At 38.5% G+C, this 27,349-nt stretch overlaps 1 protein-coding gene across 2 annotated transcripts in view; it reads right to left on the bottom strand.

Moving 5' to 3' along the window:
- Window positions 1-27,022, bottom strand: part of taok2b (TAO kinase 2b) — a 31,526-nt gene extending 4,504 nt beyond the window's left edge. Inside the window, exons 1-18 of one of the 2 annotated variants that reach the window (XM_083555715.1) lie at window positions 26,728-27,022; window positions 26,481-26,566; window positions 21,776-21,916; window positions 21,616-21,687; window positions 21,277-21,378; window positions 20,257-20,302; window positions 17,182-17,278; window positions 16,258-16,371; window positions 15,320-15,411; window positions 14,455-14,548; window positions 14,173-14,254; window positions 11,660-11,827; window positions 10,648-10,854; window positions 9,030-9,443; window positions 8,695-8,823; window positions 7,902-8,105; window positions 5,660-5,899; window positions 1,323-1,535 (exon numbers count right to left, since the gene is read on the bottom strand). In XM_083555715.1, coding sequence (XP_083411841.1) covers window positions 1,323-1,535; window positions 5,660-5,899; window positions 7,902-8,105; window positions 8,695-8,823; window positions 9,030-9,443; window positions 10,648-10,854; window positions 11,660-11,827; window positions 14,173-14,254; window positions 14,455-14,548; window positions 15,320-15,411; window positions 16,258-16,371; window positions 17,182-17,278; window positions 20,257-20,302; window positions 21,277-21,378; window positions 21,616-21,687; window positions 21,776-21,907 — 2,406 coding nt within the window. In that variant the 5' untranslated portion in view covers window positions 21,908-21,916; window positions 26,481-26,566; window positions 26,728-27,022. Of the gene's footprint in view, window positions 1-1,322; window positions 1,536-1,979; window positions 5,900-7,901; window positions 8,106-8,694; window positions 8,824-9,029; window positions 9,444-10,647; window positions 10,855-11,659; window positions 11,828-14,172; window positions 14,255-14,454; window positions 14,549-15,319; window positions 15,412-16,257; window positions 16,372-17,181; window positions 17,279-20,256; window positions 20,303-21,276; window positions 21,379-21,615; window positions 21,688-21,775; window positions 21,917-26,480; window positions 26,567-26,727 lie in introns of those variants that run through there. The other variant, XM_083555714.1, reaches the window with a different exon arrangement.
- Window positions 27,023-27,349: the final 327 nt, after the last annotated feature.

Genomic DNA, 27,349 nt, shown 5'->3' with positions numbered 1-27,349 from the left:
CAACAATATTTTGGTACAAGTGAACAGCAATATTAAATGTGACTCTGAGGCCTAAACTGTGTAGCAGCTGTAAGTATTTCTTAAAATTTCAGATATTTCACTCCTACTAACCATCAGGTGCAGTGATGATCACCTGCTTATGCTTTTGTAAGCATCATGTTGAGACCTTCAGCAAAGTCACTATTCAGCACACTCCCTGCATTATTAGGAGCAGCTTGAATCAAACATAGTGGCCCAAGTCACTTTTCTCAGAGTCTGTTTGATCACTTAAAGAGCCACTTGGGACTTCCACAGGGAGTTATGCATCCTCATCAGAATTACATTTAAGATGTTCTGCTCCAGGTGTGGTTCTACACGGTGAACATCCTTACTGTGGATGTTCTTACTGTGTGAGTGTGACAATATGCATCCAGTCTCCCTCAGAGGAGTCTGTTCCTCATTACATGGGTCACCTGGGTGATAAAGACTTCACTTGGAGGTTAGAACATTATGTATGTAACTGTAATTTTATTGACTGATAACCACCAGTGTTTCATCATTCAGAACGGCTGTCTACCAGATGAGTAATTTACAAGACAAGACGTATTTATAGCAAATACTACATCACTGTCACGTTGTGACTTTGCTGAAGGTCTCAGGATGCTGTGCATGCGCAAGAGAACATCCAGGTGTTAAACACCTCCTCTGGCAGTTTTCCAGTGTTCAAAGTTATATCTGTGTCTACCATTTTCTTCTGTTTTAGAGTATATCTTTACAACACAACTGCTCTCAACCTAAACTCCTCTGACCTCTTGTATAGAATCGGAGTTGATTTAAAGATGTGCTGACTAATGATCTAACTGAATTTAATTGGGAGTAATTTAGGTCGTATCCAGAGAGAAAAAAAGAAATACTTATGTAGGAATTGACCTTTTGCTGGCCTTTGATCAAGCTTGTGCCTCTTTGATTGTATTAATGGATTACAGTGTACTTTTGTTTTTTTAGGTCATGGATCAATATTCTTTAAGATATCCAAGAAATTTAGCTCTCTCCTGGTTGGTCCTATTTAGCTGACTGTTATCAGTTTCTAAATGTCAATGGTGACTTCAGTGGTAAATGCAAAAAGAGTTGCAGACTTTGTTTTTTTTTTATATTGTTTATCCTAATATTATCTATTGCACTGAACATACTTGGAAAAATAGAGCATTGACTTTGGTTAATATCCCAGCCCAGATTTTCCTTCCACCAATATAGACAGGCCATTAATAATGCATTATGAGGGCCATGGATAGGGTAAACAGGGTGGTTGGAAACTGGGATTGCTATGTCCTTGCCTTACTCACAGCCTGAGTGGACAGCATATCGTTGATTGAGTGGTCATACTGCTCAGCAAGGATTGCCAACTTGCGTGTCTGCTCATCCTTTAGCCTCTTTAGCATTGCTTTATGATCCGATTTGGGAGTATTTTCCAGAAGATGGTTCCTCAGTGCCTTATACTGCCGTGTCTGGATCTTGCATGTGTCCTGGAATTGACGCTTGATCTGCAGCTCCTTGGACTATAAGAACAAAGAATATTGAAGGAGATAATTGCATAAAAAAAAAATTAAAAAAGATCATCATTCATGTTGAAGAAAATTTCCACTCAAGTCATTTGAAAATCCATAACCATATGCGCATCATAAAGAAACAGAATGTATTTTACTTACCCATCAGACACTAGAGTTTTAAACTCTAAACTTGATAAGGTCATTATTTTCTATAAATAGAAGAAAGGCTTGTATATGCATTGCCAAGTTCAACATGTATTCACAAATTTTCTTAAGCTAAATCTCTCTTTTAATAAGCTCCAACCACAAAATAGTGATGGAAGCCATAAACATTCACGTTTCATGTCTCAAAGAGGTATAAATCATATAATCCATTACAAAAACAAGTGTGTAAACTGAAGAGGAAATTATAAAATCATGGCAAAAATGTAAATCAAAACAAACAGAACATGATTTCAACAGAAAAAAAATTTATTTGACAAAGACATAAGAAAAGAACTGTTTATATTAAAATACAGTGAACATTCATTCATTCACACAGTGAGGATGAAATGCACACAAAATGGCCTTGAAACACAAGGTGCTTAAAAAAATACACAAAAATAGTTAAATAATTGCTGATTTAAAAACAAAAAACACAAAACAGAACGTGTGTAAACATAAAAGATGAAACGTTCACAAACAATTACATTCAAACCTAAATTATGGCTGATCTGCATCTGAACTGCAAAAAAATAATAAAACATGCTTCACATTTGGTCAAATTTTGCTTTTATGTTGCTCATACGAGCTAAAATTTGCTTAAATAAAATAAAAAGTCAAATCAACCTTCTTGATTTGTATCTACTATATGTTGGGTAATTCCACATTTTTTAAATAAATAAAATTTCTTTCTTTTTTTTTTCAAGTTTTAATCCATATTTAGACCATTTAAGTTTAGAACAGTGCAATATATATTTATCCAGTAAAAAAAAAAAAAAAAAAAAAGTGTCTCGTTTCTTTTATGGATTTTATGGCTTTGGAGATCTTTGGTGATTTTCGCATCATCGGCACTTTCCACAGAGCTGCCCTAATGGCTTAGCCTTAAAAAATTTTTTTATAATAAAGCAGCCTTTGGAATTACAAAAAAAGGCTAAAAAAAAAAAAAAAAAAAACGGTGAAAATAATTTGATACATGTAGAATAATTGCATTAAAGTTTTGCCTTCATATTAAAGTATATGACTAAAATGTTTACATGGTAAATAATACATTCAGTCATCTTCAATAACCGTTTATCCTGTTGAGAGGTGCAGTGGATCTGGAGTCTATTCTGGGTGGGAGGTTGGAATATACCCTGGAGGGGACACCAGTCCATCACAAAACATGGAAAATTTTACTTTTTACCATAAAGCATTATAACACTATAATTAATATCATTGTCTTCACTAATTGGCCTAGTTTTCAAATTAACCAGGAGCCATTTTCTTACATAGGTGCATATAGTGACTTCTCTCAGATCTGTGCTGGTCAGGCTTTAAATTACGCCATCATGTTCTGGAGTGCAACTGCAATTTCCGTACAAGCTGCATTCAAAACACTCTTGAACCCCCTGACTGTTGAGTTAGATATCTTGAAAAGGGAGGGCCAAATGGCAAACAAAGATTTTGTTTCAAAGAAAGGCCTAGAACGTCACTCTAACATCATGGCAGTTATTATTACCACAATCAAAATGGGAATCATTTAATCTTTCAATTAATAAACTGTATCAAAAGTCATAGTGTTTTTCCAGAAGACTGGGGTGGTGCTGGTTAGGGTCGAGTGTTCGAGGGGTGGGGATGGTGCATAGTGTCAAATGTTTAGAAAAAAGACTACATTTTTCACAGTAGCTGCTTCAGTGACATCCTTATGATAATCATTGTAGCTATGGGTTTAGACCTAGGCTTCTAACAATTCTCTAACTGGCTTTTTTTGAAAAAAAGCTGTAATTATAACAACTTTACGAGCACAGCAACAAAATAAAGGGAAGGGTGAAAAAAATTGCACAAACATGGTCATGAAATAAACCATAAGACATACTTCTTAGTAATTAAGAACAAAAAAATAAAATAAAATAATTCAATGATTAAACTTAAGACAGTAAAACTTTTACAAAAAGCACAATCTTGATTAATACTTTATATTCAACGATTAATGGAATCGTGAATATGGGAGTAGAACAGACAGTATGTGATGGGGTGAATTAAAGCCAGTAAACATAAGAAGCTCAATCTGAGCATGCACAAGTGTGTGGAGAAAATGCATAAGAATGCTCAGCATGAATGATCAGTCTCACACACACACACACACACACACACACACACACACACACACTCTCACTCTCACTCTCACTCTCACTCTCACTCTCACTCTCACACACACACACACACACACACACACACACACACACACACACACACACACACACTTTGGCAATTCCTTTGTTCTCTCCCCTAATAAAGCAGTTGCCAGGTTTTTTGATCTACCTCCAGGGTACAATCTTCCCCCTTGAGCTCCTGCCTGAAGATGTTCTCCTCAGCCCACACTCCCACCTCCCTTCCTCTCTGTGCATCATCTCCTGCTCCCTTCTTCGTCGCTCCCTTTCTCTCCGCTCCCTCATCTGGCGTTTCTGTTCCCTCACTTCACGTGGTAACAGTCGTGGCAGCCTGCTCTGCTTCTCCTTCCTTAAAAGCCCTAAAACTCTCAATCTGCTCAGGTGATGTTTAGGAAGCTTTTTAAGTATTCGGTTTGCTATTTTCAGCACTAGCGTATTAGCCAGGTCAGCTAAAACTCCCAAGGGACGCCGAGCAAAACGTCTGGCCCAAACATAAACCCGAGACTGATGCTTGGCCTGGAATTCGGCAGGTAGGCTGCGGGCAGGAACAGGTATGCGGGAGTGCCTACCACCACAATTACGTCCTGCTTTGGGGAACATGTCAAAAAGGCTGCGCTCAGCCATGCCACCCGTGAGGGACTGGCACAGAGTGAACAGTGGCTTCGGTAGACGGAAGAGCACACGCACCCATAATCGGGCGAGTTTTCGAGGCGCGTTCTGGAGGAAGACGCGAGCCGGGCGCACCACCAGCACTAATAGTAAGTAGAGGGAAAGGAAAAGTGAGGGGGAGCTGAGGAAGAAAGCTGAAATCAGGGCCAAGGGAACATAATAGAGTCCCAGACTCAGTGCCAGGCCCATGTTAAACAAGCCAGATGCCCAGAGCACAAGTGAGAAGAATGAAGAAAGTGAGAGTGACCAGAGTGAGCGCAGGAATAAGTAGGAGAAAAAGAGAGCCAGGAAGGTCAACTCGGCTGAAAGAACCAGGGATGCAAGGGATGGAAGAGGAGGGGAGCGACGGAGGGAGAGAAGGAAGATAGATAAAAAGAGCAGTGTTGGGAAAGACGGTTTGGCAGCTGCAGAGAGGGAGAGGACAAGACATATGATGTGAGAAAAGAGTGAAGGGATGGATTGTTGAGAAATAGATGTGCTGGGAGGAGGGCAGATGGGAGAAGGTTCCAGTTCCTCTAGATTATCAGGGAAGTAGAATTCGGAAAGCTCATCTCTTTTAGAAATTTCCAGAGAAGGGGAAGGGGTAATGTCAGATGGACAGCCATCAGCCACGCCTCTATCCTCTTCTCCTTCTTCCTCAGTCTCCATCTCCATCTCACTGCTAGCATCGTCCTCTTTATCCCACTGCAGCCCTTCTACTAATCTTTGGTCCTCTAAATCTTTGTCCTCCATTCTTCCCTCTAACTGCCATTCTTTGTTTTCCCGCCCCAAATCATCGTATGGCTCTTCCTGCTTATTTCGGTTTTCTTCTTTGTCATGTCTGCCCTGCTCATCTAAAGTCTGCAAATATTTTCCTTCATCACCTCTTCTTTCACGCAAATTCTCCCTTCCTTCCTCAGTTTCATCAAACCTTACACTCTTCACCTCCTGTGCGTTCTTTTCCACAGGTGGAGTTCGCTCTCCACATAACACGCTCTCATCCTCATCCTTCTCTACCGCCTCATAAACCTCTCTCTCAATGTCCTCTACCAGCACACTGCATGAATTTGCTGTCCCCTCCCCACGTCTGTCAGGACCCTCCCCACCGCTCTCGGTGCCGTCACTCTCACTCACTCTGAGGCTCTTTGGCTGCTGGCGTACTTCGACAGCGTGTTTCTGGCGCAACTCCTGTTCACGCCGCTTGTTATATTCCAGCTGGTTGGTGAGTTCACTCTGGTGCTGCGTGCGAATCAGCTCTGCCCGCGTTCTCTGCACCAGACCCAGCTGACGCAGCTCCAACTCCTGTGTGGACTCGTGATGCCGTAGCAGCATTGCACACTCCAGGTCCTTCAGTGTCTGTTTCTTATTCAGTTCCTATAAGGATAAAAAAGCAGGGTTGACAAGCATATAACTGAGGGTTTTTGGACATTTCTACAATTTCTGAATGTGTTATTACAGGGGGGTCACCATGTTTGTTTGTTTTTTAATATTATTAAGAAGTGAAAGATGTGTATTTTGTTAAATTCCACAGTTTAAATACTCAAATGACAAATTTGGCAAGTGCTTTAATTCTTGGGACATGATCATGACTATCACTGTATTTGCTCCCTTATAAAAGTTCAATATTTTTTCAATATAGTCCCTTCACAAATCACTTGTACAAGATAAAAACTCCAGTGAACACAAATTTTTCTCCAGATGTCAAGTAAAAAAACGGTATTCAAGGAATTCTACATTCTTGGTTAAGGATTTTTTTATTTTTGTGTTAAATGTTCGATGCGCAAAAAAACCTCAAAGAATTCAGAAATCATGATTTATGACCATGTTTGAAGGAGCTTTTTAAAAAGTTGTTAAAAAAGTTATGCATAATCTATGAAGACATGACTAGGAGCTTTACCCCTTTACATCCCACTTTAAAGGTCCAAGGATAACTGAACAAACTGAGTTCAGGAGACTTGTTTAATCTATGCAATAAACACACTGAATCTGTTCTGGTGTCAGATTGGACACCATCCAATGACACTTTTTGCCAGTGAATTTGTTATTCATTGTATATTTAAGATTTAAGATGATCAGAGGCGAACATGATCTACTGTAGTTCAACTACTATTCTGGTATTAATGTAAAATGTATGTAGCACCAAGTAGGTTAAAATTTAGGTTTTGCTTAGTCACATTTGACTATTACTTTCCTGAATAATATTTTTCAATTTAACATTTTTTGTCAACAAGCTCATGTGGCTCATCTTGCATGGACCTGATTGAGGTCTAACTGATCATTCCAGCCAGGAAAACAATACTCTAAAAAATCTAAGCAGTCTCTCGGTCCTCTTTCTTTCTTTCAGCCAATCTGTCTGTCTGTCTGTCTGTCTGTCTGTCTGTCTGTCTGTCTGTCTGTCTGTCTGTCTGTCTGTCTGTCTGTCTGTCTGTCGACAGATAGACACAGGTAATCCCAAAATTATGATGGTTAGATTATTTTTCTGATCTTTACGATGATGATAGTGTTAAGAGAAAATTGTAAAAATATTCTAATTGTGTTTAGCAGCGCATATGCAGTATAATATGTTGAGGCGCTGCCAGGATGTACGCATCCCCCCTGTGAGATGCATTACACTCGGCGTGTACTTATTTCTGTGTTTTTGGGGTTTCAAAGCCGTATCTTAGCTCGCTAACAAATTTGTCGCTCTTTTTTAAAAAATTTTTTTTTATTGTTTCCACCCTCCTCTCGCGGACAGGCGCTTGTCCACGTGTCCAATGCCACATGCATATATACTTGAAAGTTTATCCATTACGGTAGTGTGAATTGTTTTGCGAAATAATGCATGACAATTTGCTGAATTATTAAATTACAGAATACGACCCCAAACTGATCACCATACTTCAAGACTACTGAGTAGGCTAGGCCATGTTCAACTTATATACACATATGCAGCTTAGCTACAATTTGAAAGTCTAGTTGTGTATACCGTAATTTCCAGACTATTAAGTGCACCCATATATAAGCCGCACCCACTGAATTTGACAAAGATTTTTTTTTTTTATAAGCCGCACCTGTCTAAGCCTGGTAACTCTGTAACACGGGTGAAATATGTTGTGGCTCCTTTAAGAGCAAAACGGCATTTTGGGAATAGCCTGCCGCTGCATTTTTCCGCTATGTGCAAGACCGAGGAATATGTCCTTATTATTTTTTGATGCTCATCAAGTTTCTTTGACTAACCCGTTATGCTGTTGCCAAGAATAATAAAAAAGTTTTGGAAACCTGTCTGTGCTTGTATGATATCTGTTGTCAAAACGTGGGAAAAAAGTAGCGGCTAATAGTCCGAAAAATACGGTACTTAATATCCAGAGATATTAGGATGTGCGTGTGTTCACGTTACCTCTCTGAGCAGGTCTTGCTCCAAGTTGTGTCGAGCCAATAGCATCTTCCTTTTATACTGGCGGCACTGTAGATCATAATACTGTCTCTGGCGTCGCAGCAAGCCTGCCTCTTCCTCAGCCTGGTGCTGCTGTAGACACTCCTTTTGCTGCACCAGCCACTCCTGCTTCTCCCTCTTTGGTGTGGATTGGTTCTCATTCAACTCCTGGGCCAAGGAAGTGATTTTTGTATTATATAAGAGTATAATACAGACAGTAATGCAGAGCGAACCTGATATACAGGTGGAAAAAAGTCTCCAATTTCTCAACTTGTATCACAACCTGTACCAGTAACAATATTAGTGCATTTCACTAACAAATCCATTTACATAGTACACATTCACATCCATGCACATAGTGATAATACAAAAATAATGGGATGCCAGCAGGTTTTTAGACACCACCTCTTGAACAGCTATGAGACTGTATCCTCGTGAAGGCACATGTCATATATATAATCATTATAGATAAAAAATTATACTTAGTTCATGCTTTTTGCATTGAATGCGGCACAAATGTGTACAAAAACGATAACCGACTGTTAAACAAATTAAGAAAAATCAACATTTCATAGAACTGGTGTGTTCCATAAACTGTTTGCAACATTTCCAGGCAACCTGCGGGCCATGTCATACATGATTAGAGTCCAAAATTCAGAACATCTTGTGCTACTCAACATATTAGCTTTAGCATTTACTCATGTATGCACATATCATTTTAATTAGTTTGAAAGTCCTGTATTCAGAAGCCATTTACCTCCTTGAGCTGCTCTTTGCGTTGTCTATACTGGCGTTTCTGAGACTCAAGCAGAGTAGTAAGCTCTTTCTTCTGCTGAGTTGAGATGTGCTGTTGGAACTTCTTTTCCTCTGTTGAAGTATTCTTACTCTACAAAGAAAATTATAAAGAATGCAAAGAAGCCGTAGAATTATTTTCCTGATATGGACAAAAAAAATTTGTTTTGAGATCACACATAATTGTCATAATGATGCTTTGATCATTCCTAATTAAAATATTTATTTTTTAATATTGGGTGATCCAACACGGTGTTCTCCTTCCATATAAAAAAAAGTGTTATTATTTTTCTCTCTTACCTCTTTTTCTAGTATGGCTTGATGCTTCTTGCCGAACTTGTCGCTCTCGCTGCTGAAGTTGTTCCTCTGTGTCTCAAGTTCTTTATCAAGCCGCAGCTGGTGTTCATCCATCTCAGCCTTCAGCTTGTTCTCGAGGGCCATTAGCTGCTTCTGGTGCTGGCGGCGCATACGCTTGTAGCCAGTCATTTGCTCTCTTAGCGCTGAACCCTGCTCATGCTCCTGGATCTGACGTGTCACCAGTGAAGCCGTGCGGATCGTAGCAAAGTGATCGCGGCCTCGACGACGCCTCCCTCCGCCTCCGCCTCCGCCTCCTCCACCACCACCACCACCACCACCACCTCCTCCTCCGGATGGTCCCTGCTGCTGAGAGTCCACCTCGGGCTGGTAGGGCTCATCATAGATGTTATCATGGCTCTAAAGAACAGAATACATGTGTAAATGTTCAAAATGTTCACCACAAAGGGAAACACACACAACATATATACATGTCTATATCTCTACACGCACACTAATCAGGCATAACATTATGACCATCTGCCTAATATCGAGTTGGTCCTCCTTTTGCTGCCAAAACAGTCCTGACCCGTACAGCATTAGTAGCAGCAACTTCTTCAGCAATTTGAGCTATAATAGGTCGTCTGTTAGATCGGACCACATGGGCCGGCTTTCGATCCCCATGTGCATCAATGAGCATTGCCCGCCCATGACCCTGCCACTGATTCACCACTGTTGCTTCTTTGGAACACTTTTGATAGATGTTGATCACTGCAGACCAGGAGCACTCCACAAGAGCTGTAGTTTTGGAGATGCTCTCACCCAGTCGTCTAGCAATCACAATTTGGCCCTTGTCAAACTCACTCGAATCCTCACACTTGCCCATTTCTGTTGCTTTTAACATATCTACTTTGAGGAAAAATGCTCATTTGTTGTCTAATATATCCCACCCACTAACAGGTGCCATGAATGTTACTCCCCAGTAATTCTAATGTTATGCCTGATTGGTGTGTATGTGTGTATACATAGTCTATTTATCTCTACATACACATATATACGTCTATTTGTCTCTTGCCAATCTAAGATAATACTGCTACGCCTGATAAAAAAAATATTATTAAATATTATTATTAATATATAATTATTATAATTATTACTATAATTATTATTATTATTATTATTATTATTATTATTTTTACATTAGATGAGTATCTTCAGTCTTTAAAGTAGCACATTGGAGCCCTCTACTGGTGTAGTCTTGTAAATTGAGACTATATATGAAGCTGTGACTCATTGAAATTACACAACTCTGCCAGGTCTGTATAAAACCTCTGTAGAGAAGTATTTATTGCTTTGCTTTGCATTTTTTTCTGAAGACCCAATACACTAGTTAATGCTGGAACATGTTGAATGAATATGGAGATGAAGAACAGGGCTAAAAATACATTAATTATAGTTTTACAAACTGTAGCAAATGTGTTTGTGTGTGTGTGTATTTATATATGCACACACACACCTCATCACTTATCTATTCTCATGTATAAACTGAGGTTTGTGGAGTATGAAGGTGTTTGTGTTTACTGACTGAATTAGTTCGATGCAAATATACTCAAGAGATACCAACCAGTGGTTTGTGCAATACGGAGCTGTTGGAGGTCACTGTGTGCTCTCCTTCTTGCATCATGGCCATCTCACCACTGTCATCTGAGCCATCAGCCAGGCTGTTCACTGAAGAACTCTGTGAGCTAGCGCTGATTGACATGGAGGGCAGGGAGTGCGAGCTCTCCATGCTGTTTACTGTTCCTGTGCGCAGCATGTACTGCTCTACATCCTGATGGTCAGGCAGCAAACGGAGAGAAAACAAGTTTTTAAAATAAATAAATATGCTGTCATATAGTTTACACCACACTTCTACTGACAACTCATACAAAAATATAACATTTCTTACAGTGGTTTTGGAAAATGTTTATAACTGTATAGATTGGATTATTGAACTTTCTTTCGGCAAATTAGGGGTCGCCACAGCGGATCCTCCGCATGTTTGATTTGGCACGTTTTTACACTGGATGCCCTTCCTAACGCAGCCCTTCCCATTTATTCGGGCTTGGGACCGGTACTAAGGCTTGTGCAACCCTAATGGCTGAGGGGTTGGTTCCCTGACCGGGAAACGGATTGTATAAAAATGTTCTCAGACTTTTTTTATTTATTTCCAATTAAAAAAAAAGTTTTTATTTTAATTTCTTGATGACATAAAGGACCGGTTTCTTATGTCAGGAAAGCAAAAATAATAAGACTAAGAGGACTTGTGTTTTACTTTTTTTTTCTCACATATTAACGAAAGCTGTGAATTCTATCAATTGCCATTTATAGCTTTTGCAAATGTTCTGAAACACACATTTGTTCAATGTTACTGACCTGAATAAATAAAATGTGTGTCTAAAAAGCTGTTACTGGATGTTATCAAGCAGTATTCAGTTACATTTCTAGCTTTTGGCAATGTACTGTATGAAAGTGTGAATTTGGATCTGCACTAAAATGTGTGTGACAAATAAAAATGTAATACAATTTGAATTAGAATAAGACACGGATAAATCATGAAATGTTGATATGCTTGACATTATTCAGTGCATAAATACCTCCTCCTCCTCAGTCCCCTCTGCAGCAGGACCATTGTGCGTTTCCTGGAAGAGTATCTTCTTCATTTTGCGGTACTGTAGGTTGTCCAGTTCTCGCACGGCATCTTTAGAGCGTGCAATTAGATCCATCACCACAGTTAGAGGACGCTCACGACACAGGAAATGATGCTTAGAGACAAAACAGAAAAAGGGCAAGCATTTTCAGGACAGAACGAAACACTACTGATGATCTCTGCAGGAGATTCAAATGTATTCATTCATCTTAAATATCCAAATCAGGGTTCTGGAACTGGTGGCTCATTCAAGATGTTAAAATATTGTGCTGAAAATCTTTCAAAACCAAACGAGTCTAAAAAAAAATGTACCATGCACACATTTACATCTGGGGTATTTAGTGTAGTCGGTCCAGCAAGTTTTTGGAGGATAGTTAGAAAGAGGAAAAAACACCCAAAAACCACCTGGAGACTGTGTGAGGTAGCAGTGGCAACTTTTTTTTAAATGTAATAATAACCGTGAATCCACTGTGTTGTTTTTGTTTATTTTGCTAGCTTAGGGGTTTTAATTTAGCGGTAATGTATTGTGTGTTAGCGGCCGGAGCAGCCCCTTTAAGAAGGTAGCGGATGTAGGTAAGACATGTGACCTAGGCATCATGATGGGCATCAAGAGTGAGTCATAGACAGAGGTGGCGGAGAGAATCAGGTAATTTTCCAAAATAAAACCGTTCAGAATCAGATAATAAATAACACGGAAATAATGTATTCTTTTTGTGAGGCCCGGTACCAACTGACCACGGGGGTTAGGGACCACTGTTCTATAGTACTTTTTATCCAAATTTTCTATGCTGCCATGTGTGGACGTAATGCTACATGAACCACAGATAATGTTTATCTCAAGTTAGTATATTGTTACAGGCTGATTTGTCAAGAAAGGCTTGAGAATCAATATTTTGTAGCAAATTTCTGTTTGGAAAAATCTTTGCCTAAATGAAAACAAAAAAAAAAAAGTTAAAATAATACATGCTGGAGTCTCTGGGGGAAATTGCCAATAGCCTCATTTACATTCCCAGAGCATCTTCTGTGCCTTCACACAGAATATGGTATATTGTCAGCACATAAACATGCCATTTTTTAATGGAGTGCTAAAGATTATAGAACAAAAGAGATTAGCAAAATAATACAGAAAAATAGTGGAACAACGTAGCTTTGACAAGCTGTACAATTATGCAATGATTATGGAGAATTGTTATTAATAATAATATAATAATTTCTAAACGTATTGGAGCGGCAATGACAAAAATGATTTTTCCATTAATTAGCATTAATTTCCTGATATTATATCTAAAAGTCTTGAAAAACAGCTGGGGTCAAACCAAAGGTGCAATTTTTTAAAGTTATCAAAAATATTGGAACATATGACTGACGGGGTTTTTTTGTTGTTCAAACAAATAGCCCTGGATGTTTGGTGTGAGCCCTGGTATTGCCTGTGAAGACTGTTGTTTAACGGTGGAGCATCGTGGCTTGAGGGCCATCGCTCTGAACCAGTCTCATTAATCTTTAATGACAATGTAACTCATGATAGTTGAAGTAGAATTAATTCTGAAGTTTAGTGAAACGTTCTGTCTGCAGATTACCAGAGGAATGCATCCAATCTTACTAAGAAGAACGCCATCATGCAGCATGGCAGTGACACAAAACACACTGGCAACACAACAAAGCCTTTCATCAGAACAACAAAATGGAAGGTTTTACACTGGCCATGTCAATCACCAGACCATACCCCTATTTATCTCCCCAAAAATACAAACAACCGAAAGCTGCAGTACAAGTCTTTAAAAGCATTAAAAAAAAACCCAGTATGCAACAGTTTGGATCACTGGCATTGATTTATTAATTACAGGCAAGGAATATGCAACCAAATACGCAGTGTTGTTTAGGTTAAAGCTGTCTGTTCCAATACTTTTGCTTACCTAAAAATTAGGTGGTCTGCTACAAAAGGTGCCAATTGTTAATCTAGAAGTAAATATCAGGAAATGAAAGCTGCTTTTTTTCTTCTCAGCATGATGTAGACACAAATATGTACAGGTACCTAAATTAGCACTTCATTCCTAAAAAAAATCCGTTTCTATTATCACCTACCAGACAGAATTTATTTACTGAGAGACTTTAAAACACCTTTGTAAGCCATTCTTGCTGAAAATGAAGAACACTAAACTGTCTAAATTTCTCCTTCGTGTAAATTAGAAAGGTGCACTTATTTTTGCAAGTTTCGGTTGGTTCCACTAATCAGCTTGTTATTTAGTGCCAGAAAAAACATTCCAAGCATTTTAACCTTTATGTTTTGTGGAAAAAAACTACTATAACTGGGATCACACAATTTGTGATAAAGCATGCAGTGTCAAAAACCATATTCTTCTTTTCAAGAGGAACCTGTGAAGATCTTACTGCTGTTCTTACAAAGTGGATTAGTCAATGTTAATGAATATGACAGGGTAGAGATACGGTAATAATGTTCACCTTGAGAAGCACGTCAGAGGTAGGTCTGTCCTGGGCAATCTTCTGTAGACAGGAGTCCACAAAATTTCGAAAATAATCTGACCTTTAAAAAAAAAAATACAAAGCAAATCGAGAGTTAGATGAGGAGGAAGGTGTTAAAATAAGAATGCTTTAAAAAAACATCATATGGAAACATCACTGAATCTGGTATAGTCTCCTGAGATAGGTATTAAACACAAAAAGATAAATACAACAAATATGCATTTTTTTTTTTTTTTTTATATATAGGAAATGATTTCTCACCAGTGATTAGACTGCAGGACTGGGCTTTCATTCTGAGCGATGTGGTATAAGGCACTCATAGCATTCATATTAAATAAGGGAGGCTTTCTCTCCGCTGTGGAAGAGACATAAACACTAGATTTGTTGAGCAGCACCCATGTCTTGTTCTTTTTATATTAGAACAGTTCCCTGCAGTTATTCTTTTTTCATGTTAATCCATAAAGTTCAAAGAGTCATTCCCCAGCATGATAGACTTACATCTATGCCAAATATGGAAATCTAGTCTAATCTCCTTTTTAACACCTACTTGTAAATGTGCATAATGCATGCATAAGTCCTACATAATTCTATAAAGCTACAGACCCTGCATACATGAGCTGATGAAGTGCCCACGTAAAAAAACAAAAAAAACCCATTTCAACAAAAGTAATGCAAAAGAGACAGAACACAAAACTGTGTAAACTGTTCACGTCATCATCTACTTTAAAAAGATTTTATACACTCTCGGTCTTCTGACTAAAAGGTTGCAAACTCAAATCCTAGCTCCCCAACGCTGCCACTACTAACCCACTGAGCAAGAACCTTAACCTGGTCAGCTGTATAAATGGGATTATTGTTTTATTGAGTATTATTTTGAGTAAGGGGCATCTATCAAATGCTATAAACCTAAATGTATACAGATCATCCTATAATGCAGTAATGGAATAGATCAACAAGTCCACTAAAAGTCTAACTATACTGAAAAGTTGCAATTAATTTCCAGATTGTTCTGAATTAGAGGACCAATGGGTTGATAAACTGATACAACAACCAATATAACACTTTCCATATCTTTTACCTTTACATCACAATTATTAATAAGCTTTAAATTTGGTCAGTTACTTACCCAGCTCAATGCATGTGATGCCAAGTGACCATACATCTACTTTCCCATCATACTGACCCTCATCCATAGCCAGGATCACTTCAGGAGCCATCCTACATCAAACACATTCACTATTAAAAGGGCATTTTCCCTTAGTTGCCGTAAACATTAAAAATGGCATACATCTATTAGTAATAACATTCAAGGTGAAGTGAATAACACTGATAATCTCATTACAAGGACACATGTCATGTATTAGGCATTTAACTGGGATATATTGGGCAGAAAGTGAACAATAAGATAAAAAAATGGATGTGTTGGGAGCAGGAAAATGGGCAAGCATGAGGATCTGAGTGATTTTTGACAAAGGCTAAATTGTGATGACTTGAAAACTGGGCCAAATCCTCTCCAAAGGTGCTCCCAGCAGGACAACCAGTGAAGCAGGAACAGGGTCATGGGTGCACAAAATTCACCGAGTTTGCACATGGGGAGTGAATTCTATTCTGTCTGGTTCAATCCCTCAAAAGAACTACTGTGGCACAATTTGGTGAAAATATTATGCTGGCTGTGATATAAAGGTGTCAACAATGTATCACAACTTGTTGTGTATGGGGTCACCAAAAGTGCCTACAATGGATGTGTGCATTCATGGTGTTGACCCCCCACCTGATTTCAATTCAATCATCTATGACCTGGAAACCAAGCTCAATCCATGAAGGTCCCAGTTTATAATATATAGGACAAAGATTTGCTGCTAGATACCACAGCACACCTTCAGCTGTCTTCTGGAGTCAGCACTGTTTTGGCAGCACTACTGGGAATCTACCCTTTTTTTTTTCGCTTTCAAAGCAGGTGATTTTATAGTTATGACTTAAGGAGTTAAGCCTTTATCAAGCATTTGTTATACAACTATTTATAAAATGTAATAAAGCAATTTCTAGAAAAGTTTCATAGCTCACCAGTAGGGCGTGCCCACAAAGGAATTGGCAGGTGCCATGATGGACGCAGAGCCAAAATCTCCCAATTTCACCTGCCCTGGCTCAGTCAGCAAGATATTTCCCGCCTTCACATCTCTGAGAGAAAACATACAAAAATGTAATCGGTAAAAGACGCGAAATTTAGGCATCATATACATTTAGGCATCATATACATTATGAATATTCATGATGGAAGGGTTTTGACCAATTCAGCAAGAATAATTCATGCCAGCATCAGTATAAATCATGCAGCACTGAATGGTGCACTTTGTTCTCCATTTATTTATTAAAAGCATAGCTGGCTGAAAGGTCCTCTACAACTCATTTCTTGAATTATGTAACAAAAACAGTATTATCGATTTTTATCTCAAACAATTGTAATGTTCATTTACCATCACATTTCACAAAGAAATGTGATGTGAAAAATACTTAAGAGTATTGTTAGAATGATGCACTATATGAGTGAGGTAAAATGATATGTACCAGGGTCCTGGGCATATTTTAGTCCAACATTGTCAGAGAAGTTCACAGTTCTTGTGTATATGCCACAAAACACAAATGTCAATCAGAAACTTGCAAGAGAACAACAACAAAACAGACCTTGTAGTTTAGATTTTAAGGCCAGGTAGTGTTGGGAGGTTTGTCAGTAGGCAATAAATTAGAAACTGGAGAAAACAGTAAAGAAGGTAAGATGCGATTTTTATAGCAGAAATAAAAGAATACAGAAACAACAGATGCAGTGGTCAAAAGTTGTCAGAGTTCTTTTCAAACCTCGCAGCAATGACATAAAACAAACCAAGCCCAAGGCAGACCTTTGTGTTAAGTGATTCAGCTCAGTGAGCCAAAAAAAGAGAACCGATAAGTATTAAAAGGAGAAAACAGGAGCATGGGAAACTGACTCTCTACCTGTGAATCATGTTGTGGGAGTGAAGGTACACCAGGCCCTGCAGAGCACCATGAATGATCGCTGCAATCTCTACTTCCTGCAATGGCTTCTTGTGCACTGAGAGAAAACAGGAAGAGATACAAAACAGCAGTTCCCAGTTTGATTAGTGCAATTTTTGGCTTTTGCAGTACCGGCTTATAACACAATGTGTAACATTGTAAGCTATTGTTTAATGCTGACCTTAAAGTCGAAATTGAAAATTAAAAACAGCTTTAAAATAGTTTTAAGGAAATAACACAGCAACTGTGTAACATCATGAACCAGCAATTTCAGAAGAAAACGTTCATTTCAACTAAGAAACAGCAAAGTCTAAAGGTCTAAGTTTTTGTCATTTCCACTGGATGTCAAAATGACTTCGATACAGAAATGCAAGTCTCAGGTGAATTGTTACACACACATAACACACAATATACAGGGTGAGTGAAAAGTAACTAAGCTTTAAAAAATTGTTTTTCTAATACAAATTTATTGAAACAAATTGTGCATGTCAAACATAAGCAAATCTTTAAACTTTAATGTAATTAACACCATCAAACACTGTATCTTGTATCCAGAAGGTACACAGATGAATGTTGGTGAAGACACTAGGGGCTTATTGAGCTTCTACAAACTCTTGATCATGTAGGACTAGGAACCTTTAACACAGATACATTTGAAACTGCTAACTATTCCTACTATGCCTCTGTTGATGTTAGAGTCTAGTCAACTGTAATCACTTTCATCTTGCTAATGCTGAGAGAGCGCTGTTATTGAAATATTCTAAACAAAGATCAGATCTTTTTTTATAAGGCCCAGGGAAGTTGTACCCTTATCTAACATATAAATGACATTAGTGCTGTATTTGGCAATAGAGTTGTCCATGAAATGGAAGTTCAAGTCCACAAGACCTTTGTGGTGAAGTAATGAAGGAGGCACTGCAGTGATGATACTAATTCATATCAAGTAGCCATCGATATCTAAGCTTTGTGTTGCTGATAGCAGGGATGATGGATTTAATGCCAAGCTGTCGTCAACAGAAAGCATTTCCATATAAGTTTAGAAGAAATTCTATAAATCTGGCAGGTCTAAACTCTCCACCCACTTCCTCAGTGATTGGCCAGTAGGAAAGTGTGAATGAATGGGAGGTGAAAACTCCGACACCTCCTTACAGCTCGATTATCACATACAGTGTGGGGTCATAATACATTTATCAATTTCACTGCTTTTCACATAGTGACATGGAATGAATTTTTTAATAAATTACCTTGTGGACTGTAATATCGTCAAATAAGATGAAGATCAAAAGCAATTATCATCATGTATTCAACATTGCTTAGGACTGATGGATGGTTAATACTTTTACTTTTTATTTATAGTAGTTATCAGATTATTAAATCGTTTAAGAAATCTAAAGCTGCGTCTCGCCTTCAAGTATGCACAACAGAGCTACAGCTTTATCGGTTATGGCCTACTCATTTAAGTTAAGATGAAAATGTCAGGCCTTAAAAATGCAGTAGCAGCTATTCTTTATATAAAAAAGAAATGCCTATTAAAAATAAAATAAATATATATTTTATTGTGTAACATAAACTGTGTTTCGTCTCACTATAGGCCTCACCCTCATGGGAACAAATACACATTCAACAATAATTTAGTGTTGTGCAGCAAACCGCATGCTATGCACTAAACAGGACTGATAAATGACTGACACCTTTAGAGGAACAACGTACAATTAAGCTTGTTTGCCCAAACCACAGTGTTAGAACAAGCATCTAAAAATACTGAAGACTAAGCTTTAACAATAATAAGAAAAAAAGTTCCCCTGAACACAAATGACGCACAAGCCATCCACATGAAATAAAAGAAAGCATGATTCATCAGACACGGCCAGCAACTACCACTGCGCCATGATCAAGTTCTGATGCCTACATTGTAGGTGCTTTTGTTAATGTTCAGGGGTCAGCGGCCATGCAGCCCCACACATACACACTTCGATGCACGGTGTGTTCCTTTTTATAATAACCTTTTCAGCCATGCGTGCTACAGTAGCTCTTCTGCATGACTGGACCAAGCAGACTGGCCTTCGCTCACTATTAAGATCATTAAACCCTGGTCTCCCATGACCCTGTTGCATGTTAGGTGGCTGTCTTTCGATGGGCCACTTTTGATAAATAGTAGCTACACCATATTGGGAACACATCACAAAACCTTCTATTTGAGATATGATTTGACCTAGTTATCTAGCTCTCCTAATCAAGCTTTTGTCAAAAACAGCTCAAATCCTGCCGATTATTCCTGCTTGCAACACATCAACTTTAAGAACTCGATTTTTACTTGATGCCTAATATATCCCATCCGGTGACAGGTGCCACTGAAACATTATAAAGATCTAATGCAAACACTCATTAGACACTAGACTGGCAATGATAATGCATAGTACAAGTAGACCCAGTCAATCTACAAAGATTTAGCACACCAAAAGTGAAGAGAAATACTGATCAACTGTGTACACTGATTTCTCTAGAAAAACCATCATGAGAAGAATGGCACCCTATAAATAATCACTGACTAGCTTTCATTAGCTTCTCTCCAAATGAAAACCTAACCTGTACAGTTCTAAAATTGCATTAAACCTTGTTTTTTTTTTTTTAATGTAGGAGTCTTTTACACTTTCAGACTCATTTCTTTCATTTACTCTCTCAGGCTCTCTTCTATGTTTAAATGCCTGCTCTTATCTGTCATCATGCAGTCAGACTTCTTTCAAGACTTAAGTTGGCATGTGATGAGGTTTGATGTTGATTTTTCAACAGTTGCCTCCTTTCAATTACAGCACAGCTGTTTACTAACAAACACCACAAACAAAAGGAATTACCGGCTATTCCTCTTTGCTATACAGCAGTCCTCGTTTTATAAAGAACAGTTAAGATCCTTTTGCTGTTGTGCGAATTAATATGGCAAAACATTTGCACTTTACGCAATGAATATTTCCTGATAATGGAGAAAAAGACTTAATTCAAGACTTGTATGGGGTTAAATATAGTTGCTCATTCACTTACCTTCAATTAGATCAGAGGCTGAACCTAAACAATACTCCATCACCAGCTGAAGAAGAGAGAAAATTCATGAGTAGAGAGCATGATAGTGGGGGTCCTAACTTTGTGGGTTAAAAATGGGCCAAGACTAAACTCTGAGATCTGAATTGTTTATAAATAGTTTTATATTAATAATTTATAACAGTTATAATACTGCCACCCGTATTAGATAGGCAGATTTAATTGTATATTCAGTATATCAGGACAGGAATAGGATTTCTCTATAAAACTTAACTGTGTAAACTCATAATAAAAATCACAATATCTTTGCAAATAATAATTATACAAAAAATAATCCTATATGCTTCCATTTTGTCAGAAGCAGAAGTCAGAAGTGCAACTTGGCCAAACAACAACAAAATTTTAACCACAGAAACCTAGTCATTGGCACTCTCTCATCGCAACTCTATTTCTGTGCACTCACTGGCATTACACAATAATGACGGTATTCAACAGCATTCGTTTTTTGGTTCCCGTTTTGCCAGAAAAACCCAGAATCAACATGCTGAAACGAGAACTAAAACGTTGTGTATGTCTGTGTCTATGGCGGCTGTGTGTGATTTGGCAGAGCTCTTTAAGTAAATCCTTAGTTGGAAACATTCCATAATACTGCTGCAGACACTGTTTCTTCAGTATTACTCTTATGATATTTTCGGATATAAACTGCAGCTGCAGTCATTAGATGCACACAAATAAACCTTTAACTTGGCAGGGCACGCTATAGTTCTTTAAGCAACAGTTTGCCATTTTTTCTCTGAAACTCATAACCCTCAGAGATAAGAAAATGTAAAGTGCGTTCAGGAAAAACAAGAATGATTAAAATCAGCGCAAGCTTAGAACAATGGTGGGAAATACTTGGTCAGTCTAGCAAGCACAGGACAAATTCGAAACAGCTTCTGCAGTCAAAGGAAATGGCGCTACTGCGTCATTATACTCTTTATTCTGGAAAGCACAACTCCCTATACCTCCCTCCCACACACTCACCCATGCTGTGTGCTCTCGCAAGTAGCAGCCTTTGTACTCCACCGTGTTTGGGTGCCGCAGCTTCTGAAGGAACTTCACTTCTTTGATGATATCCTGCCACTTCTGAAACATGAATGAGAGAACAGAGTGTTCGGGTCATGTATTGAGTTTGCTGTTAAGTTCTTCGCAAGTAATCCGCCTGAAGACACTGCTTAAAGTTGCATCAAGTTAGTCCTATATAGTTTGTTCTTACACATGTAGCAATGGTCATGCTAACAAATCAAATATTACTACTACAGAGAACCTGTTTATATATATATATAAACTACGTAAAAGTTTGAATGCATTTTAAGTTTTTACCTCGTTCGACTGCTTGCCGCTGTATGACATCTTCTTAATGGCCACCACTTCATTGGTGCGGATGTCATGGGCCTGTTAACGTGCAAAGGAAAGCATTCGTTTTTGTCACTGGTGATGGGCCATCCATTTCCTCACAGAAATCTCGATCAGCCATACTTACAAAGTAGACGGCCCCGAAGCTGCCATGGCCAATCTCACGGAGGTCTGTAAAAAGTTTCTCTGGATCTTCCCTGAAGAAGAGCTCGGCCACCTCCGGGTCCTTCAGACTCCCGGCCCGCACACTCGATGGCATGGCCAGCGCCTTCACACAGTCATATATGATCATATGATGAGTAACGGTTTAATTACTATTGTTAAAGCATACACTACAGGATACCACTATACCAACTCTGCAATACCTTTTTAGTAATAGGATAAAAATAAAAAGGACAGATTCTAAAATCTTAGATACGTTAAGCTTCTTATATTCGCTGTCTTGACTAAGACTTGATTTCCACAATCAAAAACAGAAACTCCACTTGGCCTCAACGAACAAGACTCACAATAAAGATTTCATTTAGAGGTAAATAAATTACACACAATGCCCTCTAAAAAGCATGACATTTATCTGGTTATAACTTGTAGTGCTGTGATTTTGTTTTATGAACATGTTAGACAGAACACTAATATTAGACTAAACCTAAAATCAGGAAACTGCGAAACAAACATGACGCACCATATGGTGATTATTTCATACATCACATCCATATGGAGTTCTTCCCCAGACTGTTGCCACAAATTTGGAAGCACTATATCGTATTGTTGCATAACAATTTCTCTTCAATTGAAATAAAGGGTCCAAACCAGTTCCAGCAGGACACGGACGTGTACAAAGCGAGCTCCATGATGACATGGTCTGCTAAGGTTGATGTTGAACTTGAGTGTCTTGCACAGAGCCCTCACCTCAACCCAACTGAACACCTTTTGGAAGTCACTAATGCTGACTGCAATTCAGATCTCTTTAAGGACTGATCTCACTGACTGTCTCCTGACTGAATGCACAAATCTCCACAGCCACACTCCAATATCCAGGATTATACCTACAACTTTGGGGACACAACTTGGGGAAGAACCATAAACATCCTTTATAACACCATAAAACTTTATGATAATTATCTTAGCTTGAACACTTCATGTCGCTATGGACACTTCTGTAAAAAGACTGCCTGTGGAGGCAGGATATAAGTGGGACGATCAACCAGTCTGAATGGATGCATAGGCAATGACAGAATTAATCAAAGCTATAATCATAAATTATTATTGATTATAAATCAAATATTAGCAATTATAAATCAATTATAATAAGTCAGTCAAAAAGTGTGCGTAAAAAAAGAATAACTTATTAAAGTATATGCAAACAGGATTAGAAGCAAGTTTATTAGAGGGACAGTGCATGTAGGATGTTTTGGAGACAAGGTGAGGGTGGCGAGATTGAGATGGTTTGGACATGTGCAGAGGAGGGACATGGGGTATATTAGTAAGAGAATGCTGAGAATGGAGTCACCAGGAAGAAGGAAGAGAGGAAGACCAAGGAGGATGTTTATGGATGTGATGAGGGAAGACATGAAGGTAGTTTAGTTGAAAGAGGCAGATGTAGAGGACAAGGGGGTATGGAGAGGGATGATCCGCTGTGGCGACCCCTAATGGGAACAGCCGAAAGAAGATTTGCAAACAGTCCTAATACTGATTCTGAAAAAACTCCTTTTCTACATCACCGTCATTTGAAAATGAACAAGTCTCCAGATTCTGAACAAAATCAGTCACATCTGATTACATCTAATAAATTAAATTGTATGATAACAGGTCTAGTGGAATTATAAAATATTGATTAATTTGAATTAATAAGGAAATGATTGATATTCATTGTTAGTCAAAAGCGTAACCATTTCCCTATGTATAAATATTGCATCGTAAATGTACTGTAAGAGAAGATTTATTGGCCAATATCGGGTAGATGCTTTACAAATCTAAATCGTGTGAAGACGAGAGTTTTGCACACCTACTAAACAGAAACTGTAAACTGACCGGTGGAAAGAAATGATTGAATTGGTTGTTGAAGGCTAGACTATAATTATTTTGACAGAGTGTAAAGTGTACATTTTTACATAATCATAATTCATGTTTTTAAATAAATATTGTAAACTTGTATTAAATGCTACATTTTCATATCCTGTAGTGATAATTATGTAACAGGCACCAAAAGCAGTACTAAACTAGGAAATCAATATCATCGATGTGTCCTCTCTAATGGATGATAATTGTGATGATCTAATTTTACTTCAGTTCACACTTTCCTACAGTACATTCCCCCTTAACAGCTTTCAATTGGCCACTGATAGTGATGGTAGTGAATATTCGTCACTTCCCAAGGAGCGATGCGGCAGCATGTCACTTTCATGCTAATACTTTCATCACTACACAAATTAAAAAAATTGTTTTCCCAAATCTTTATCTAAATGACATTCATTCAGGTATTTTACAAGTCTGTTCCAATCCCTGATTAGAAGGATAATATAAATGACTCTCTCATGATGTTTATTTTCTCATTTTGTTTACATTTTTGCTACTGTTCATTTTGTCTCTTTACAACAGGTTTACTGCCAGAGCTATTTTGTGTTTTGTGTATTGTCTTGCACTGTCCTGCGTTGTCTTGCACTGTCCTGCGTTGTCTTTTCACTGTTTGCACCAGGTTGGTGAGGACATTTACTAGTCCTTAGCCCTGTGTTTTCTGTTTCTGTGATTTTGTTGTATGTAGCATCAGGGTTCTGGAGGAACATTGTTTTATTTCACTGTGTACTGCGTCAGCTATATATGGTTAAAATGACAAAAGCTTCTTGACTTGACTTCTTGTATGATGTGTGAAATTCTATGCATAATTATGCATTGAAGAAAACCTAATTTGGAGAGATTATGTCTCTTTTTAAGGAGAAGAATTCCCTCAGTCGTCACAGATGCATGCAAGTCAATGAGGTAGCTTTGAGGTGTGTAGTTTCACGGGAGACTATAAGAATGAATTCTGAAAAAAACTCACATATGGACTCATAAGATACAATTAAGCCTTACAGTTCATACATTATATTGCATCAGAGGCTTGATTGCTGTATTGATTACACTAGATTTCCATCTGTAATTCTGCAAATATAACCATCAACAGCCTTGAGGGCAAACACTGTCTACAATTTCTCATTCAACAAAATTGCTTGTAAATACATGCAATTTCTTGCACAATAATTTTAAAGTCCTAATACCAATAATAAATTTAATATGCCTTTATTTGAAAAGTATTTTTTCTTTTGCAGGTCGACTGCTTTGCTACACGAATAGCTACTAGAGTAGAGCGCTGTTTAATATTTCGATCTAAATGCTTGTGTGGCTCATTGTCTATTTTGCACTTCTGGTTCTGGTCTTGTACTTTACATACTTGTTTTCCGAAACATTAAATGCAACTAGAAACAAATAAAAAGCCTGACATGTGTCATGCCAAATGTATTATATGCTGTTAATTCTTTCTTATCCTAGGGAATGTACTGATCTGAGGTGAACCTGGACAGAATGAAATTGTACATCTTCTTTTGTCTCTCCTGTCAGTTTCAGATGATGCTTCAACACCCATTTTTATTCTAAGATAAAAAACAACTCCTCCTTTTATGGATTTTTGTGGAAAAGCAGCAAATCCACACCCGGGCTTTGGTCGATGCATTTGTCCTATAAACATTGAAGAAAGTCTACAGGATGGCAGCTCTCCAGACCGTTTCGATGGGGAAAGAGCACTGATCTCTGTAATTGAAACATACTCTGTAAAGCTCTTTATAAAAAAAGATTTCAAGACAACGTATATGTCTCGGATTTTTTCTTTCTTTTCTTACCTAGGGACATTTAGGCTTATTTTCATAACAAACTGTACTTGTAGGCTGTGGTGCAAATGGAATAAAGCACCTGGAGGGCTTTGATAGGACAGTAATGAACTTCAGGGGGGTAAATGTAACGCCACATCCCCACTTTTGCCATCACATCCCAACCATCCCATTACATTAAATCCCATCCTATTATATCCCAAACCATCTCATTCCCAGCCCAAATCGAATAGAATAGCCATTATTTGTCACATATACATTACAGCACAGTGAAATTCGTTCTTTGCATATCCCAGCTTGCTCAGAAACTGGGGTCAGAGCGCAGGGTCAGCCATGATACGCCGCCCCTGGAGCACAAAGTGTTAAGGGCCTTGCTCAAGGGCCCAAGAGTGACAGCTTGGCGATACCGGGGCTTGAACCCCTGACCTTCCGATCAGTAACCCAGCACCTTAACCACTGAGCTCCCACTCCTGATCCATCATTTCTTTATGCTTTACTTCCCAAGACAAGATCTGCAGCAGAACGTCCTGATCCATCACCCCCTACACCACTCTCCCATTCGCACATGTCCCGCCCCCGCACTTGCACTGGTTTATTGGTGTCCCCCCTCCTGCACTGCTGCTTGCTCGCTCGCTTCTCGTTCATATCCACACCCAGTACTAATCTGCATCAACTACTAGTCAATCTTCCACCACAATCTACATCAGTCTCACTGCAGGAAACGTGATTTATCCGAAAACAGTTAAAAGGAGGAGACATAAGCGCTGACAAACCAAACGCTGTGAACAGCCTCGTGAATTAAAATGTCAAGTCAAAGCACAATATGTGCATCTTAAAGAACACAGTGCACCTGAGAACCGCAGACATGGTCATGTTGTTAAACACCAGAAACAAGACTGGGTTCTCTGCAATGCAACTGATTACACCAGAGATGTGATGCATATTTTTAGGGAGGTAGAAGAGGGTCCTTACCGTGATGTCTCCGCTGTAGCTAGCTAAAGCTAAAGCTAAAGCTAGCTGAGTGTCCGGCCTGATGAGGAAAAAATGCTGCTCCTTTTCTTCAGTCAACACTAACAATCTTCATTTCAACATCAAACCAGATCTATGTATATATATATATATATATATATATATATATATATATATATATATATATACAAACACACATTAAGCGTTCAATGTCCAAAAAAAGATGTCGGATTTTTTTAGGACTCCCAACCTGGAGACACGCGAGTCTTCTGTCCCTCAGAGGCTCCTGAACATCATCAGCTGATTGTCAATGAAAAAAAGGCTGTACCGCTGATCAGCCGAGCCCGAACCTCCTCCGCTCTCATTTCCCATCATATTTAATCATTCTCTACAGTCTCAATGGGTTAGTTAGAGATTGCTGTCAGACCCCCGCGGTCCCATAACTGTTTTTCTTGGTTTTATTTTAATCCCCTTTATTGTTCAGAACTGGGTGATGGCGGAGTGGGGCGGGAGCCGAGCGGAAAACGGAAGCTCAAGATTCTTGCTTTCCTCTACGACTCTTTAAAATAAATCCCGGTTACGTCGCAGCAGCTGTCGCCCCCAACAGGTCACATGCCGCAAACACACTTGAAACAAAAAAAGATTCTACAGTGCAGCAGTGATCCAGATAGATTTTTCATCGCAGACCAAAAAAAAAAAAATACTATATATATAATATTCAATTATTATTTAATGATTCAATTTATTAATTTCATTATTGCAAATGAAAGTCTACTCAACATGATGCATAATCAGTGTGAGCTTCATCAATGCCTAGAAAAAAACTGTGCCTGAAATAAGTTCAAGAAATTGCCATAAGCAAAAAGGTTTTT

The sequence above is a fragment of the Silurus aristotelis genome (assembly GCF_946808225.1).
Source record: "Silurus aristotelis genome assembly, chromosome: 12".
Lineage (NCBI taxonomy): Eukaryota > Metazoa > Chordata > Actinopteri > Siluriformes > Siluridae > Silurus > Silurus aristotelis.
The sequence above is the reverse complement of the archived record's forward strand: the minus strand, read 5'-3'. Positions and strand labels throughout refer to the sequence as shown.